General features: G+C 44.9%; 1 protein-coding gene across 1 annotated transcript in view; it reads right to left on the bottom strand.

Moving 5' to 3' along the window:
* Nucleotides 1-7,391: 7,391 nt before the first annotated feature.
* The window catches only part of LOC121843667 (sodium/glucose cotransporter 5-like), a 34,288-nt gene continuing 23,530 nt past the window's right edge, over nucleotides 7,392-18,149 (bottom strand). Inside the window, exon 8 of the mRNA XM_042313432.1 lies at nucleotides 7,392-7,775. Within this exon, the coding sequence (XP_042169366.1) occupies nucleotides 7,614-7,775 (162 nt within the window). The 3' untranslated portion in view covers nucleotides 7,392-7,613. The remainder of the gene's footprint in view (nucleotides 7,776-18,149) is intronic.

Here is an 18,149-nt window from a genome sequence, read left to right as displayed (position 1 = left end):
TGATATGTCTGGTTAATGAAGAGTTGATATGTCTGGTTAATGAAGAGTTGATATGTCTGGTTAATGCAGCCAGAGAGTTGATATGTCTGGTTAATGAAGAGTTGATATGTCTGGTTAATGGATATGTCTGGTTAATGAAGAGTTGATATGTCTGGTTAATGAAGAGATATGTCTGGTTAATGAAGATTGATGTCTGAGTTGATATGTCTGGTTAATGGAGAGTTGATATGTCTGGTTAATGAAGAGTGATATGTCTGGTTAATGGAGAGTTGATATGTCTGGTTAATGCAGCCAGAGAGTTGATATGTCTGGTTAATGGAGTTGATATGTCTGGTTAATGAGAAGAGTTGATATGTCTGGTTAATGAAGAGTTGATATGTCTGGTTAATGAAGAGGTGATATGTCTGGTTAATGAGAGTTGATATGTCTGGTTAATGAAGAGTTGATATGTCTGGTTAATGGAGAGTTGATATGTCTGGTTGATGAAGAGTTGATATGTCTGGTTAATGCAGCCAGAGAGTTGATATGTCTGGTTAATGCAGCCATTGATATGTCTGGTTAATGGAGAGAGTTGATATGTCTGGTTAATGAAGAGTTGATATGTCTGGTTAATGCAGCCAGAGAGTTGATATGTCTGGTTAATGGAGAGTTGATATGTCTGGTTAATGATATGTCTGGTTAATGCAGCCAGAGAGTTGATATGTCTGGTTAATGGAGAGAGTGATATGTCTGGTTAATGGAGAGAGTTGATATGTCTGGTTAATGAAGAGTTGATATGTCTGGTTAATGAAGAGTTGATATGTCTGGTTAATGCAGCCAGAGAGTTGATATGTCTGGTTAATGCAGCCAGAGAGTTGATATGTCTGGTTAATGAAGAGTTATATGTCTGGTTAGATGGAGAGTTGATATGTCTGGTTAATGGAGAGTTGATATGTCTGGTTAATGAAGAGTTGATATGTCTGGTTAATGAAGAGTTGATATGTCTGGTTAATGCAGCCAGAGAGTTGATATGTCTGGTTAATGGAGAGTTGATATGTCTGGTTAATGCAGCCAGAGAGTTGATATGTCTGGTTAATGGAGAGTTGATATGTCTGGTTAATGAAGCTATTCACACATTTTGTATGGTTGCATAGAAATGGTATATTATTGGTCCACGGGACCCGTCATTATTTTTCTCGGGAAACAGGAAGGAGCTTGGTGGGGACGTCCCGGGATACAGGCCACTGGTATTAAACCCTAACACACACACACACACACCGGTATTAAACCCTAACACACACACTCTCACATCTGCAGGTCAGTTTCAGCATGAGGTGTTACTAATTACTTTAATGAGCAGCGGAGAGAGAGGGAGGAAGAGGAGAGAGAGGGAGGAAGAGGAGAGAGAGGGAGGAAGAGGAGAGAGAGGGAGGAAGAGGAGAGAGAGGGAGGAAGAGCGAGCACAATAGCTGTGTGTGAAAGGGAGAGAGGGAGGAAGAGAGCCCAGCTAGCATCTAATGTGTATTAGGAAAGTTCTCCAACTGATTTGACATGGGGAATAGTTCAGAGAACACTAAAAAACAACGTTCTACTGTGGGAATTTCAGTACTTCAGCATCACTTTTTGTGCAGGTTTTCATGAAGAGAACTTTCCATTAAAACCTCAAGAAAACATTAAAGTTCAAGTAACGTTCTAAGAATGTTATTTCAAGACATCTACATTCCGTTCTCAGCATTAACAAAACTCTCTCTATCCTCTAGTTAAGTGTGTTCAGGTGTGTTGCCAAGCCCACTAACTGGCTACACCTGATGTTCATAGTGCTCGTTTCCTTTGAAATGTGGTCTGTTTGAATAGACCAAAATGAACAGCTTTGTATGCATGAACAAACATGGCATGTTCGCTCCATCCTGGTGGCCCAGTGGACTAATTCCATGGTTAGAGAACACAAGATCATAGGTTCAAATCTCACTGACTCTGCTACAATAAAACGACATGTGTTTGCATGACTAATACCTAAGCAGATATGTGTTTGGCAGTGTATTGGCCGTCCGGGTTTGGGCCGTGGCCCAGTGCCGTCCGGGTTTGGCCCAGCGCCGTCCGGGTTTGGCCGGTGTAGGCCGTGCCGTCCGGGTTTGGCCGGTTGGCCCAGCGCCGTCCGGGTTTGGCCGGTGTAGGCCGTGATTGGCCTAGCGCTGTCCGGGTTTGGCTGGGTTTGGCCGGTGTAGGCCGTGATTGGCCCAGCGCCGTCCGGGTTTGGCCGGTGTAGGCCGTGATTGGCCCAGTGCCGTCCGGGTTTGGCCAGTGTAAGCAGTCAATGTCAATAAGAATTTGTTCTTAGCTGACTTGCCTAGTTAAATAAAGGTTCAATTCATTAATAGAGATACATGGTCTTCACATACTGAGACAGAGGAGCACTGTTGCCTAGTTAAATAAAGATATATACATGCTGAGACAGAGGAGCACTGTTTTGCCTAGTTAAATAAAGATATATACATACTGAGACAGAGGAGCACTGTTTTGCCTAGTTAAATAAAGATATATACATACTGAGACAGAGGAGCACTGTTTTGCCTAGTTAAATAAAGATATATACATACTGAGATAGAGCCATACGAAGCCATACGTTTCCTGACCAGTAAAACTAAACGTTTTTGAATCATTCTGAGAAGGAAGTGAACATTTAGCCTGTTCTGGGAACTAAAATGTTTAGGTTGCAGGGAGGTTCTGAGAATGTTTAGGATGCAGGGAGGTTCTGAGAACGTTTAGGATGCAGGGAGGTTCTTTAGAGAATTCTGTTTTAGGTTGCAGGGAGGTTCTGAGAATGTTTAGGATGCAGGGAGGTTCTGAGAATGTTTAGGATGCAGGGAGGTTCTGAGAATGTTTAGGATGCAGGGAGGTTCTGAGAACGTTTAGGATGCAGGGAGGTTCTGAGAACGTTTAGGATGCAGGGAGGTTCTGAGAATGTTTAGGTTGCAGGGAGGTTCTGAGAATGTTTAGGTTGCAGGGAGGTTCTGAGAATGTTTAGGTTGCAGGGAGGTTCTGAGAATGTTTAGGTTGCAGGGAGGTTCTGAGAACGTTTTATTATGGTTCCTTGAATGTTTTCTTCTGAGGTTTTCTGTTCTTAGAACGTCAATAAATTATTGGTTAGTTACAAAGAAAAAGCCATATCTCTGTCCAGTGTCTGTTGTTTTGCCCATCTTAATCTTTTCTTTTTATTGGCCAGTCTGAGATATGGCTTTGTCTTTGTAACTCTGTCTAGAAGGCCAGCATCCCGGAGTTGCCTCTTCACTGTTGACATTGAGACTGGTGTTTTGCGGGTACTATTTAATGAAGCTGCCAGTTGAGGACTTGTGAGGCGTCTGTTTCTCAAACTAGACACTCTAATGTACTTGTCCTCTTGCTCAGTTGTGCACCGGGGCCTCCCACTCCTCTTTCTATTCTGGTTAGAGCCAGTTTGCGCCTTTCTGTGAAGGGAGTAGTACACAGCGTTGTACGAGATCTTCAGTTTCTTGGCCATTTCTCGCATGGAACAGCCTTCATTTCTCAGAACAAGAATAGACTGACGAGTTTCAGAAGAAAGTTATTTGTTTCTGGCCATTTTGAGCATGTAATCGAACCCACAAATGCTGATGCTCCAGATACTCAACTAGTCTAAAGAAGGACGGTTTTATTGCTTCTTTAATCAGGACGACAGTTTTCAGCTGTGATAACATAATTGCAAAAGGGTTTTCTAATGATCAATTCTCCTTTTAAAATTATAAACTTGGATTAGCTAACACAACGTGCCATTGGAACACAGTAGTGATGGTTGCTGATAATGGGCCCCTGTACGCCTATGTAGATATTCCATTTAAAAAATCTGGCGTTTCCAGCTGATTTGATACAATGTTGCACATCACTATCCACAGTGTTGGTCCAGCCCAAGTGGTGATTTGATACAATGTTGCACATCACTATCCACAGTGTTGGTCCAGCCCAAGTGGTGATTTGATACAATGTTGCACATCACTATCCACAGTGTTGGTCCAGCCCAAGTGGTGATTTGATACAATGTTGCACATCACTATCCACAGTTTGGTCCAGCCCAAGTGGTGATTTGATACAATGTTGCACATCACTATCCACAGCATTGGTCCAGCCCAAGTGGATGATTTGATACAATGTTGCACATCACTATCCACAGTGTTGGTCCAGCCCAAGTGGTGATTTGATACAATGTTGCACATCACTATCCACAGTGTTGGTCCAGCCCAAGTGGGGATTTGATACAATGTTGCACATCACTAGCAATTCTAGCTCAACTCAAGACAGATGGAAAGGGAGGCAGACAGATGGATTTTACTAGTAGATACTACTGTTTTTATTTGTTGACTTCAGGCCTACTGTATTTTACTAGTTTGATGATGGAAGTTCTAGGTCTACTGTATTTTACTAGTTGATGAAGTTCTAGGAATTTTACTAGTTCTTCTAGGTCTACTGTATTTTACTAGGTCTTGTATTTTACTAGTTGATGATGGAGTTCTAGGTCTACTGTATTTTACTAGTTGATGATGGAAGTTCTCTACTGTATTTTACTAGTTGATGATCTACTGTATTTTACTAGTTGATGATGGAAGTTCTAGGTCTACTGTATTTTACTATTTTACTATGATGGAAGTTCTAGGTCTACTGTATTTTACTAGTTGATGATGGATGGAAGTTCTAGGTTCTAGGATGGAAGTTCTACTGTATTTTACTAGTTGATGATGGAAGTTCTAGGTCTACTGTATTTTACTAGTTGATGATGGAAGTTCTAGGTCTACTGTATTTTACTAGTTGATGATGGAAGTTCTAGGTCTACTGTATTTTACTAGTTGATGATGGAAGTTCTAGGTCTACTGTATTTTACTAGTTGATGATGGAAGTTCTAGGTCTACTGTATTTTACTAGTTGATGATGGAAGTTCTAGGTCTACTGTATTTTACTAGTTGATGATGGAAGTTCTAGGTCTACTGTATTTTACTAGTTGATTTTACTATGGATGGAGTTCTAGGTCTACTGTATTTTACTAGTTGATGATGGAAGTTCTAGGTCTACTGTATTTTACTAGTTGATGATGGAAGTTCTAGGTCTACTGTATTTTACTAGTTGATGATGGAAGTTCTAGGTCTACTGTATTTTACTAGTTGATGATGGAAGTTCTAGGTCTACTGTATTTTACTAGTTGATGATGGAAGGTCTACTGTATTTTACTAGTTGATGATGGAAGTTCTAGGTCTACTGTATTTTACTAGTTGATGATGGAAGTTCTAGGTCTACTGTATTTTACTAGTCTTCTACTGTATTTTACTAGTTGATGATGGAAGTTCTATTTTACTAGTTGATGATGGAAGTTCTACTGTATTTTACTAGTTGATGATGGAAGTTCTACTGTATTTTACTAGTTGATGATGAAGTTCTAGGTCTACTGTATTTTACTAGTTGATGATGGAAGTTCTACTGTATTTTACTAGTTGATGATGGAAGTTCTAGGTTCTAGGTCTACTGTATTTTACTAGTTGATGATGGAAGTTCTAGGTCTACTGTATTTTACTAGTTGATGATGGAAGTTCTAGGTCTACTGTATTTTACTAGTTGATGATGGAAGTTCTAGGTCTACTGTATTTTACTAGTTGATACTAGTTGATGATGGAAGTTCTAGGTCTACTGTATTTTACTAGTTGATGATGGAAGTTCTAGGTCTACTGTATTTTACTAGTTGATGATGGAAGTTCTAGGTCTACTGTATTTTACTAGTTGATGATGGAAGTTCTAGGTCTACTGTATTTTACTAGTTGATGATGGAAGTTTTTACTAGTTGATGATGGAAGTTCTAGGTCTGTATTTTACTAGTTGATGATGGAAGTTCTAGGTTGATGATGGAAGTTCTACTGTATTTTACTAGTTGATGATGGAAGTTCTAGGTCTACTGTATTTTACTAGTTGATGATGGAAGTTCTGTATTTTACTAGTTGATGATGGAAGTTCTAGGTCTACTGTATTTTACTGTATTTTCTACTATTTTACTAGTTGATGATGGAAGTTCTAGGTCTACTGTATTTTGATGGAAGTTCTAGTTGATGATGATGAAGTTCTAGGTCTACTGTATTTTACTAGTTGATGATGGAAGTTCTAGGTCTACTGTATTTTACTAGTTGACCTGGGGAAGTTCTACAGTTCTAGGGAAGTTCTAGGCCTGTGTATTTTACCTAGGGTATTTTACTGATGATGGAAGTTCTAGGTCTTGTACCTGGTCTACTGTATTTTACTAGTTGATGATGGAAGTTCTAGGTCTACTGTAGGGATGGAAGTCTGTCTACTGTTACTAGTTGGGTTCAGGGGGGAAGTTCTAGGTCTGGGTATTTTACCTGGGTACAGGGGGCTGGGTGTTACCTGGGTACTAGTTGGATGGAAGTGTTACTGGGTAGACCTGGGTACAGGGGGCTGGGTTCTAGGTTACCTGGGTTTTACTAGAGGGCTGTGTGTTACCTGGGTACAGAGCTCAGAGGGCTGGGTGGGATGTGGGTTTACCTGGGTACAGATGGGGGTCTGTATTTTACCTAGTTGAGATGGAAGTTTACTGGGTACAGAGTATGGGTTTACCTGGGTACAGATGGAAGTTCTAGGTCTACTGTATTTTACCTGGGTGAGATGGACCTGTTCTAGGTCTACCTGGGTACAGAGCTCAGAGATGGAAGTTACCTGGGTACAGAGGATGTGTGTTACCTGGGTACAGAGGGCTGTATTTTACCTGGGTACAGATGGGCTGGGTGTTACCTGGGTACAGAGTTCTAGGTCTGGGTGTTACCTGGGTACAGATGGGTGTTACCTGGGTACAGGGGGGGTGTTACCTGGGTACAGGGGGCTGGGTGTTACCTGGGTACAGGGGGCTGGGTGTTACCTGGGTTTTACAGTTGATGATGGAGGGCTGGTGTTACCTGGGTACAGAGGGATGTGTGTTACCTGGGTACAGAGGGCTGGGTGTTACCTGGGTACAGAGGGCTGGGTGTTACCTGGGTGAGCTGAGAGGGCTGGTCTTACTGTACAGAGGGCTGGGTTACTAGCTGAGGATGGGTGTTACCTGGGTACAGAGGGCTGGGTGTTACCTGGGTACAGAGGGCTGGGTGTTACCTGGGTACAGAGGGCTGGGTGTTACCTGGGTACAGAGCTCAGAGGGCTGGGTGTTACCTGGGTACAGAGGGCTGGGTGTTACCTGGGTACAGAGCTCAGAGGGCTGGGTGTTACCTGGGTACAGAGGGCTGGGTGTTACCTGGGTACAGAGCTCAGAGGGCTGGGTGTTACCTGGGTACAGGGGCTGGGTGTTACCTGGGTACAGGGGGCTGGGTGTTACCTGGGTACAGGGGCTGGGTGTTACCTGGGTACAGAGGGCTGTGTGTTACCTGGGTACAGAGCTCAGAGGGCTGTTACCTGGGTACAGAGGGCTGGGTGTTACCTGGGTACAGAGGGCTGGGTGTTACCTGGGTACAGAGGGCTGGGTGTTACCTGGGTACAGAGCTCAGAGGGCTAGGTGTTACCTGGGTACAGTGGGCTGGGTGTTACCTGGGTACAGGGGGCTGGGTGTTACCTGGGTACAGGGGGCTGGGTGTTACCTGGGTTCAGAGCTCAGAGGGCTGGGTGTTACCTGGGTACAGAGCTCTGCTGATCATGCCTGGAAGTATGATGAATATGAAGGGTAACATCTTGAGGTAGGACGCCAGGATAGAAGCTCCTTTGGCATGAGACAGGTTCTTAGCTGACAGGGACCTCTGAACGATGACCTAAACACACACAGACACACACACAGACACACACACACGAATGTATGAGAAAATAAAGAGTGTCTTCATGACCAATAGAAACAGTCCTGTGTAATAACTGTCTGGACGTTAACTGAACGGTGACACGAGTCAGGCAGTATGGGTCAGGGCAGTGTGTTAGTATGTAGATCTAACTGTAGTCAGGCAGTATGGGTCAGGGCAGTGTGTTAGTATGTAGATCTAACTGTAGTCAGGCAGTATGGGTCAGGGTCAGGGCAGTGTGTTAGTATGTAGCTCTAACTGTAGTCAGGCAGTATGGGTCAGGGTCAGGGCAGTGTGTTAGTATGTAGCTCTAACTGTAGTCAGGCAGTATGGGTCAGGGCAGTGTGTTAGTTAGCTCTAACTGTAGTCAGGCAGTATGGGTCAGGGCAGTGTGTTAGTATGTAGATCTAACTGTAGTCAGGCAGTATGGGTCAGGGCAGTGTGTTACCTATGTAGATCTACTGTAGTCAGGCAGTATGGGTCAGGGCAGTGTGTTAGTATGTAGTCTAACTGTAGTCAGGCAGTATGGGTCAGGGCAGTGTGTTAGTATGTAGCTCTAACTGTAGTCAGGCAGTATGGGTCAGGGCAGTGTGTTACCTGTAGATCTAACTGTAGTCAGGCAGTATGGGTCAGGGCAGTGTGTTAGTATGTAGATCTAACTGTAGTCAGGCAGTATGGGTCAGGGCAGTGTGTTAGTATGTAGATCTAACTGTAGTCAGGCAGTATGGGTCAGGGCAGTGTGTTGGTATGTAGATCTAACTGTAGTCAGGCAGTATGGGTCAGGGTCAGGGCAGTGTGTTAGTATGTAGATCTAACTGTAGTCAGGCAGTATGGGTCAGGGCAGTGTGTTAGTATGTAGATCTAACTGTAGTCAGGCAGTATGGGTCAGGGCAGTGTGTTTACTCTAACTGTAGTCAGGCAGTATGGGTCAGGGCAGTGTGTTAGTATGTAGCTCTAACTGTAGTCAGGCAGTATGGGTCAGGGCAGTGTGTTAGTATGTAGATCTAACTGTAGTCAAGACACTGTGAGTGTCTGTCTGTAACTCTCCCTCTCTCTCTCTGACTCAGTCTAACTGTAACTCTCCCTCTCTCTCTGACTCAGTCTAACTCTCCCTCTCTCTCTGACTCAGTCTAACGCTCCCTCTCTCTCTCTGACTCAGTCTAACACTCCCTCTCTCTCTGACTCAGTCTAACACTCCCTCTCTCTCTGACTCAGTCTAACACTCCCTCTCTCTCTGACTCAGTCTAACACTCCCTCTCTCTCTCTGACTCAGTCTAACGCTCCCTCTCTCTCTCTGACTCAGTCTAACACTCCCTCTCTCTCTGACTCAGTCTAACACTCCCTCTCTCTCTGACTCAGTCTAATGCCCTCTCTCTCTCTGACTCAGTCTAACGCTCCCTCTCTCTCTCTGACTCAGTCTAACACTCCCTCTCTCTCTGACTCAGTCTAACACTCCCTCTCTCTCTGACTCAGTCTAATGCTCTCTCCTCTCTGACTCAGTCTAATGCTCTCTCTCTCTCTCTGACTCAGTCTAATGCTCTCTCTCTCTCTGACTCAGTCTAACGCTCTCTCTCTCAGTCTGACGCTCCCTCTCTCTCTGACTCAGTCTAACGCTCTCTCTCTCTCTGACTCAGTCTAACGCTCCCTCTCTCTCTGACTCAGTCTAACACTCCCTCTCTCTCTGACTCAGTCTAACACTCCCTCTCTCTCTGACTCAGTCTAACGCTCCCTCTCTCTCTGACTCAGTCTAATGCTCTCTCTCTCTCTGACTCAGTCTAACGCTCTCTCTCTCAGTCTGACGCTCCCTCTCTCTCTGACTCAGTCTAACGCTCTCTCTCTCTCTGACTCAGTCACACGCTCCCTCTCTCTCTCTGACTCAGTCTAACACTCCCTCTCTCTCTGACTCAGTCTAACACTCCCTCTCTCTCTGACTCAGTCTAACGCTCCCTCTCTCTGACTCAGTCTAATGCTCTCTCTCTCTCTGACTCAGTCTAACGTCTAATCTCTCTCTGACTCAGTCTAACGCTCCCTCTCTCTGACTCAGTCTAAAGCTCTCTCTCTCAGTCTGACGCTCCCTCTCTCTCTGACTCAGTCTAACGCTCTCTCTATCTCTGACTCAGTCTAACTGTCCCTCTCTCTCTGACTCAGTCTAACGCTCCCTCTCTCTCTGACTCAGTCTAACGCTCTCTCTCTCTCTGACTCAGTCTAACGCTCTCTCTCTCTCTGACTCAGTCTAACGCTCTGTCTCTCAGTCTGACGCTCCCTCTCTCTCTCTGACTCAGTCTAACGTGCCCTCTCTCTCTATGACTCAGTCTAACTGTAACTCTCCCTCTCTCTCTCTGACTCAGTCTAACTCTCCCTAGTCTCTGACTCAGTCTAACGCTCTCTCTCTCAGTCAGTCTGAGTATGGGCTCCCTCTCTCTCTGACTCAGTCTGTCTCTCTATGACTCAGTCTAACACTCCCTCTCTCTCTGACTCAGTCTGGGTCCCTCTCTCTCTGACTCAGTCTAACACTCCCTCTCTCTCTCTGACTCAGTCTGGCTCCCTCTCTCTCTCTGACTCAGTCTAACACTCCCTGTTCTGACTCAGTCTAACACTCCCTCTCTCTGACTCAGTCTAATGCCCTCTCTCTCTCTGACTCAGTCTAACGCTCCCTCTCTCTCTCTGACTCAGTCTAACACTCCCTCTCTCTCTGACTCAGTCTAACACTCCCTCTCTCTCTGACTCAGTCTAATGCTCTCTCTCTCTCTGACTCAGTCTAATGCTCTCTCTCTCTCTGACTCAGGGTCTAATGCTCTCTCTCTCTAGTACTCAGTCTAACGCTCTCTCTCAGTCAGGCAGCTCCCTCTCTCTCTGACTCAGTCAACGCTCTCTCTCTCTCTGACTCAGTGTGTTAACGCTCCCTCTCTCTGTAGTCTCAGTCTAACACTCCCTCTCTCTCTGACTCAGTCTAACACTCCCTCTAACTGACTCAGTCTAACGCTCCCTCTCTCTCTGACTCAGTCTAATGCTCTCTCTCTCTGACTCAGTCTAACGCTCTCTCTCTCAGTCTGACGCTCCCTCTCTCTCTGACTCAGTCTAACGCTCTCTCTCTCTCTGACTCAGTCTAACGCTCCCTCTCTCTCTCTGACTCAGTCTAACACTCCCTCTCTCTCTGACTCAGTCTAACACTCCCTCTCTCTCTGACTCAGTCTAACGCTCCCTCTCTCTCTGACTCAGTCTAATGCTCTCTCTCTCTCTGACTCAGTCTAACGCTCTCTCTCTCTCTGACTCAGTCTAACGCTCCCTCTCTCTCTGACTCAGTCTAATGTCTGACGCTCTCTCTCTCTGACTCAGTCTAACGCTCTCTCTCTCTCTGACTCAGTCTAACGCTCCCTCTCTCTCTGACTCAGTCTAACGCTCCCTCTCTCTCTGACTCAGTCTAACGCTCTCTCTCTCTCTGACTCAGTCTAACGCTCTCTCTCTCTCTGACTCAGTCTAACGCTCTCTCTCTCTCAGTCTGACGCTCCCTCTCTCTCTGACTCAGTCTAACACCCTCTCTCTCTCTGACTCAGTCTTACATGCTCCCTCTCTCTCTGACTCAGTCTAACACTCTCTCTCTCTCTCTGACTCAGTCTAACGCGCCCTCTCGCTCTCAGTCTAACGCTCCCTCTCTCTCTCTGACTCAGTCTAACACTCCCTCCCTCTCTTTCTCTGACTCAGTCTAACGCTCCCTCCCTCTCTCTCTCTGACTCAGTCTAACACTCCCTCTCTCTCTCTGACTCAGTCTAACGCTCCCTCCCTCTCTCTCTCTGACTCAGTCTAACGCTCCCTCTCTCTCTGACTCAGTCTAACCCTCCCTCTCTCTCTCTGACTCAGTCTAACCCTCCCTCTCTCTGACTCAGTCTAACACTCTCTCTCTCTCTGACTCAGTCTAACGCGCCCTCTCGCTCTCAGTCTAACGCTCCCTCTCTCTCTGACTCTCTAGTTGTTTCAGAGCTCCAGGTCGCCAGGTCGTGATGGGCGCCAGAGGGGCAGGGCTAAAGTCGTCATTGCCAAACCAGGAAGTGTCCACCGTACGCCACTAGCATCGTGCCCTGCGATTGGAGGACATCGCTACTTGCAGGGCCAATCACTGCAGCCCTCCGATACTCGCTCCAGCCGGTCGCCACGACGACACAGCCCTGCCTACAAAGGGGCGGGACTTTCCCCTGGCCACGCCTCCCCACGCCGAGCATCCAATCCGGCAGGAGCTATGGGCGTGTCCTTCTCCAAACTGACCAATCAACTACTGAAGGGGCGGTATATAGCCTCACAGACGAAAGCGTCGCTTGACAACAAGGAGGTCGGCTAGGATTGACTAATGTATGGACCAATGGGACGGCTAGCAGGAAGTTAGACAGACAATGTAACTGAATGTTGTTTTTTATGTTTGTCTGATTGGTTGCTCTGACTTGATCATGTGTCTGATTGGTTGCTTTGACCAGATCATGTGTCTGAGTGGATTGCTCTGACTAGATGATGTGTCTGATTGGTTGCTCTGACTAGATCATGTGTCTGATTGGTTGCTCTGACTAGATCATGTGTCTGATTGGTTGCTCTGACCAGATCATGTGTCTGATTGGTTGCTCTGACCAGATCATGTGTCTGATTGGTTGCTCTGACTAGATCATGTGTCTGATTGGTTGCTCTGACCAGATCATGTGTCTGATTGGTTGCTCCGACCAGATCATGTGTCTGATTGGTTGCTCTGACCAGATTAATAACTTTACTGGACATTTGGATGTTTCTCTATTGTTTAAAGAATGTTATCTGAATGTTGAAAATGAGACTCAGCAATATGTTGCCACAAGGAGCAGGATGAACAGAGAATATTGCAGATGAACATGATACAAGACGATGCAGTAACTCAGGGTATCTGCACAGGAGATCATGATTCACTCAGATACAACGTGATAGCTGCAGGACCAATGACAGACTCACTCAGATACAACGTGATAGCTGCAGGACCAATGATAGACTCACTCAGATACAACGTGATAGCTGCAGGACCAAGACAGATACAACGTGATAGCTGCAGGACCAAGACAGATACAATGTGATAGCTGCAGGACCAAGACAGATACAACGTGATAGCTGCAGGACCAACATGATAGACTCACTCAGATACAACGTGATAGCTGCAGGACCAAGACAGATACAATGTGATAGCTGCAGGACCAAGACAGATACAACGTGATAGCTGCAGGACCAATGATAGACTCACTCAGATACAACGTGATAGCTGCAGGACCAAGAGAGATACAGAAAACTGCAGGACCAAGACAGATACAATGTGATAGCTGCAGGACCAAGACAGATACAACGTGATAGCTGCAGGACCAATGATAGACTCACTCTGATACAACGTGATAGCTGCAGGACCAAGACAGACTCACTCAGATACAACGTGATAGCTGCAGGACCAATGACAGACTCACTCAGATACAACGTGATAGCTGCAGGACCAAGACAGATACAACGTGATAGCTGCAGGACCAAGACAGATACAACGTGATAGCTGCAGGACCAAGACAGATACAACGTGATAGCTGCAGGACCAAGACAGATACAACGTGATCGCTGCAGGACCAAGACAGATACAAGTGATCGCTGCAGGACCAAGACAGATACAATGTGATAGCTGCAGGACCAAGACAGATACAACGTGATAGCTGCAGGACCAAGACAGATACAACGTGATCGCTGCAGGACCAAGACAGATACAATGTGATAGCTGCAGGACCAAGACAGACTCACTCTGATACAACGTGATAGCTGCAGGACCAAGACAGATACAACGTGATAGCTGCAGGACCAAGACAGATACAACGTGATCGCTGCAGGACCAAGACAGATACAATGTGATAGCTGCAGGACCAAGACAGATACAACGTGATAGCTGCAGGACCACAACAGATACAACGTTTTTTCACTCTGATAGAACGTGATAGCTGCAGGACCACAACAGACTCACTCTGATAGAACGTGATAGCTGCAGGACCAAGACAGACTCAATAGCTGCAGGACCAAGACAGATACAATGTGATAGCTGCAGGACCACAACAGATACAACGTGATAGCTGCAGGACCAAGACAGACTCACTCTGATACAACGTGATAGCTGCAGGACCAAGACAGACTCACTCTGATACAACGTGATAGCTGCAGGACCAAGACAGATACAACGTGATAGCTGCAGGACCAAGACAGATACAACGTGACTCTTTCTTTAACTAACCTTGTCTGGATGTCTGTCTACTGTCACGTTAATTGAATGTTTGCAGGACATTTTCCAGCTGGTTTTTTAATGTTTGCCAGAAAAATGTTTTAATGTTGTTTTTTTAACATGGGCTTTTCCTGGCCAATGGGGCGATCTGGACGTAATCTGGCCAATGGGGCGATCTGGACGTAATCTGGCCAATGGGGTGATCTGGACGTAATCTGGCCAATGGGGCGATCTGGACGTAATCTGGCCAATGGGGCGATCTGGACGTAATCTGGCCAATGGGGCGATCTGGACGTAATCTGGCCAATGGGGCGATCTGGACGTAATCTGGCCAATGGGGCGATCTGGACGTAATCTGGCCAATGGGGCGATCTGGACGTAATCTGGCCAATGGGGCGATCTGGACGTAATCTGGACATTTGTTGAAACCTTAAAATTTAAGGATTTATTTGATTTTCCTCTGTTTGAGAGGGCTGTCCTCTCCAGGCCCCCGTAGTCTGACCAGCTAGGTTTACTTGGCTGGAGAGACTCTGAGTGGCCTAACGCTCACTCTGATTGGTTACTGGGACTATGGGGGCGTGAGTAACGTTTTGAAACGATGGCAGATTTTTGCCGATGTTGGACATGAACGTTGTTATAACGTTAGGAGAATGTTATCAATAAAGTGATCTTGACTGAACGTTGTTATAACGTTAGGAGAATGTTATCAATAAAGTGATCTTGACTGAACGTTGTTGGTTGGTTTTTACTGTTAGGAGTTAAAGGTCAGGGGTTAGAGGTTACCTGGTCAGTGTACCAGTAGCATGTAGCTAGTACAGTGCATTCAGAAAGTATTCCGAGCCCTTGACTTTGTCCACATTTTGTTACGTTTCAGACTTATTCTAAAATGGATTAAATTGTTTTTTCGCCCCTCATCTACACACAATAAATACACCAAAATGACAAAGCAAAAACAGGTTTAGAATTATTTGCAATCGTCACATTTACATTTACAGTATTCAGACCCTTTACATTTACAGTATTCAGACCCTTTACATTTACAGTATTCAGACCCTTTACATTTACAGTATTCAGACCCTTTACATTTACAGTATTCAGACCCTTTACATTTACAGTATTCAGACCCTTTACATTTAGTATTCAGACCCTTTACATTTACAGTATTCAGACCCTTTACATTTACAGTATTTACAGTATTCAGACCCTTTACATTTACAGTATTCAGACCCTTTACATTTACATTTATTTCAGACCCTTTACATTTACAGTATTCAGACCCTTTACATTTACAGTATTCAGACCCTTTACATTTACAGTATTCAGACCCTTTACATTTACAGTATTCAGACCCTTTACATTTAGTATTTAGACCCTTTACATTTACAGTATTCAGACCCTTTACATTTACAGTATTCAGACCCTTTACATTTACAGTATTCAGACCCTTTACATTTACAGTATTCAGACCCTTTACATTTACAGTATTCAGACCCTTTACATTTACAGTATTCAGACCCTTTACATTTACAGTATTCAGACCCTTTACATTTACAGTATTCAGACCCTTTACATTTACAGTATTCAGACCCTTTACATTTAGTATTCAGACCCTTTACATTTACAGTATTCAGACCCTTTACATTTACAGTATTCAGACCCTTTACATTTACAGTATTCAGACCCTTTACATTTACAGTATTCAGACCCTTTACATTTACAGTATTCAGACCCTTTACATTTACAGTATTCAGACCCTTTACATTTACAGTATTCAGACCCTTTACATTTACAGTATTCAGACCCTTTACATTTACAGTATTCAGACCCTTTACATTTACAGTATTCAGATCCTTTACATTTACAGTATTCAGACCCTTTACATTTACAGTATTCAGACCCTTTACATTTACAGTATTCAGACCCTTTACATTTACAGTATTCAGACCCTTTACATTTACAGTATTCAGACCCTTTACATTTACAGTATTCAGACCCTTTACATTTACAGTATTCAGACCCTTTACATTTACAGTATTCAGACCCTTTACATTTACAGTATTCAGACCCTTTACATTTACAGTATTCAGACCCTTTACATTTACAGTATTCAGACCCTTTACATTTACATTATTCAGACCCTTTACATTTACAGTATTCAGACCCTTTACATTTACAGTATTCAGACCCTTTACATTTACAGTATTCAGACCCTTTACATTTACAGTATTCAGACCCTTTACATTTACAGTATTCAGACCCTTTACATTTACAGTATTCAGACCCTTTACATTTACAGTATTCAGACCCTTTGTTGAAGCAGCTTTGGCAGCGATTATGCCTTTGAGTCTCCTTGGGTATGATGCTACCAGCTTGGCACACCTGTATCTGGGGAGTTTCTCCTACTCTAGAATCTCCATGGGTATGATGCTACCAGCTTGGCACACCTGTATCTGGGGAGTTTCTCCTACTCTAGAGTCTTCTTGGGTATGATGCTACCAGCTTGGCACACCTGTATCTGGGGAGTTTCTCCTACTCTCCTTGGGTATGATGCTACCAGCTTGGCACACCTGTATCTGGGGAGTTTCTCCCATTCTTCTCTACAAATCCTCTAAAGCTGTCAGGTTGGATGTCAGGTTGGATGGGGAGCGTCGCTGCACAGCTATTTTCAGGTCTCTCCAGAGATGTTCGGTCTCTGGCTGGGTCACTCAAGGACATTCAGAGACTTGTCCCGAAGCCACTCCTGTGTTGTCTTGGCTATGTGCTTAGGGTCGTTGTCCTGTTGGAAGGTGGAGCAGGTTTTCATCAAGGATCTCTCTCTGTACTTTGCTCCGTTCAACTTTCCCTCGATCCTGACTAGTCTCCCAGTCCCTGCTGCTGAAAAACATCCCCACAGCATGATGCTGCCACCAACACCATGCTTCACTGTAGGGATGGTGCCAGGTTTCCTCCAGATGTGACGCTTGGCATTCAGGCCAACGAGTTCAATCTTGGTTTCATCAGACCAGAGAATCTTGTTTTTCATGGTCAGAGTCCTTTAGGTGCCTTTTGGCAAACCCCAACCGGGCTGTCATGTGACTTTTACTGAGGAGGTGCTTCCGTTTGACCCCTCTACCTGATTGGTGGAGTGCTGCAGGACGGTTGTCCTTCTGGAAGGTTCTCCCATCTCCACAGAGGAACTCTGGTGCTCTGTCAGAGTGACCATCGGGTTCTTGGTCACCTCCCTGACCAAGGCCCCTTCTCCCCTGTTTTCTCAGTTTTGCCAGGCGGCCAGCTCTAGGAAGAGTCTTGGTGGTTCCAAACAACAATGATGGAGGCCACTGTTTTCTTGATGACCTTCAATGGTGAGAAAATGTTTTGGTACCTTTCCCGAGATCTGTGCCTCGTCACAATTCTGTCTCGGAGCTCTACGGACAATTCCTTCGACCTCATGGCTTGATTTTTGCTCTGACATGCACTGTCAACTGTAGGACCTTATATAGACAGATGTGTGCCTTTCCAAAATCCTGTCCAATCAATTGAATTTACCATAGGAGGACTCCAATCAAGTTGTAGAAACATCTCAAGGATTATCAATGGAAACAGGATGAGCTCAATTTTGAGTCTCATAGCAAAGGGTCTGAATATTTATGTAAAACCTGTTTTCGCTTTGTCATTATGGTGTATTGTTATGTCATTATGGGGTATTGTGATGTCATTATGGGGTATTGTGATGTCATTATGGGGTATTGTGTATAGATTGATGAGGAAAATAATTGATTTAATCCATTTTAGAATAAGGCTGTAACGTAACAAAGTGTGGAAAAAGTCAAGGGGTTTGAATACTTTCCAAATGCAGTCACTCCCAGGGTCATGCCAGGGTTAGAGGTCAGGGGTCAGATCTACCTAGTAGCCAGTATAGTCAGTCCCAGGGTCATGCCAGGGTCAGGGGTTAGAGGTTATATCTACCTGGTCAGTACACCAGTACCAGGTGGCCAGTATAGTCAGTCCCAGGGTCATGCCAGGGTTAGAGGTCAGGGGTTAGAGGTTATATCTACCTGGTCAGTACACCAGTACCAGGTAGCCAGTATAGTCAGTCCCAGGGTCATGCCAGGGTTAGAGGCTATATC

Source organism: Oncorhynchus tshawytscha, unplaced genomic scaffold, assembly GCF_018296145.1.
Source record: "Oncorhynchus tshawytscha isolate Ot180627B unplaced genomic scaffold, Otsh_v2.0 Un_contig_8450_pilon_pilon, whole genome shotgun sequence".
Lineage (NCBI taxonomy): Eukaryota > Metazoa > Chordata > Actinopteri > Salmoniformes > Salmonidae > Oncorhynchus > Oncorhynchus tshawytscha.
This window is presented reverse-complemented; position numbering and strand designations above follow the sequence as displayed.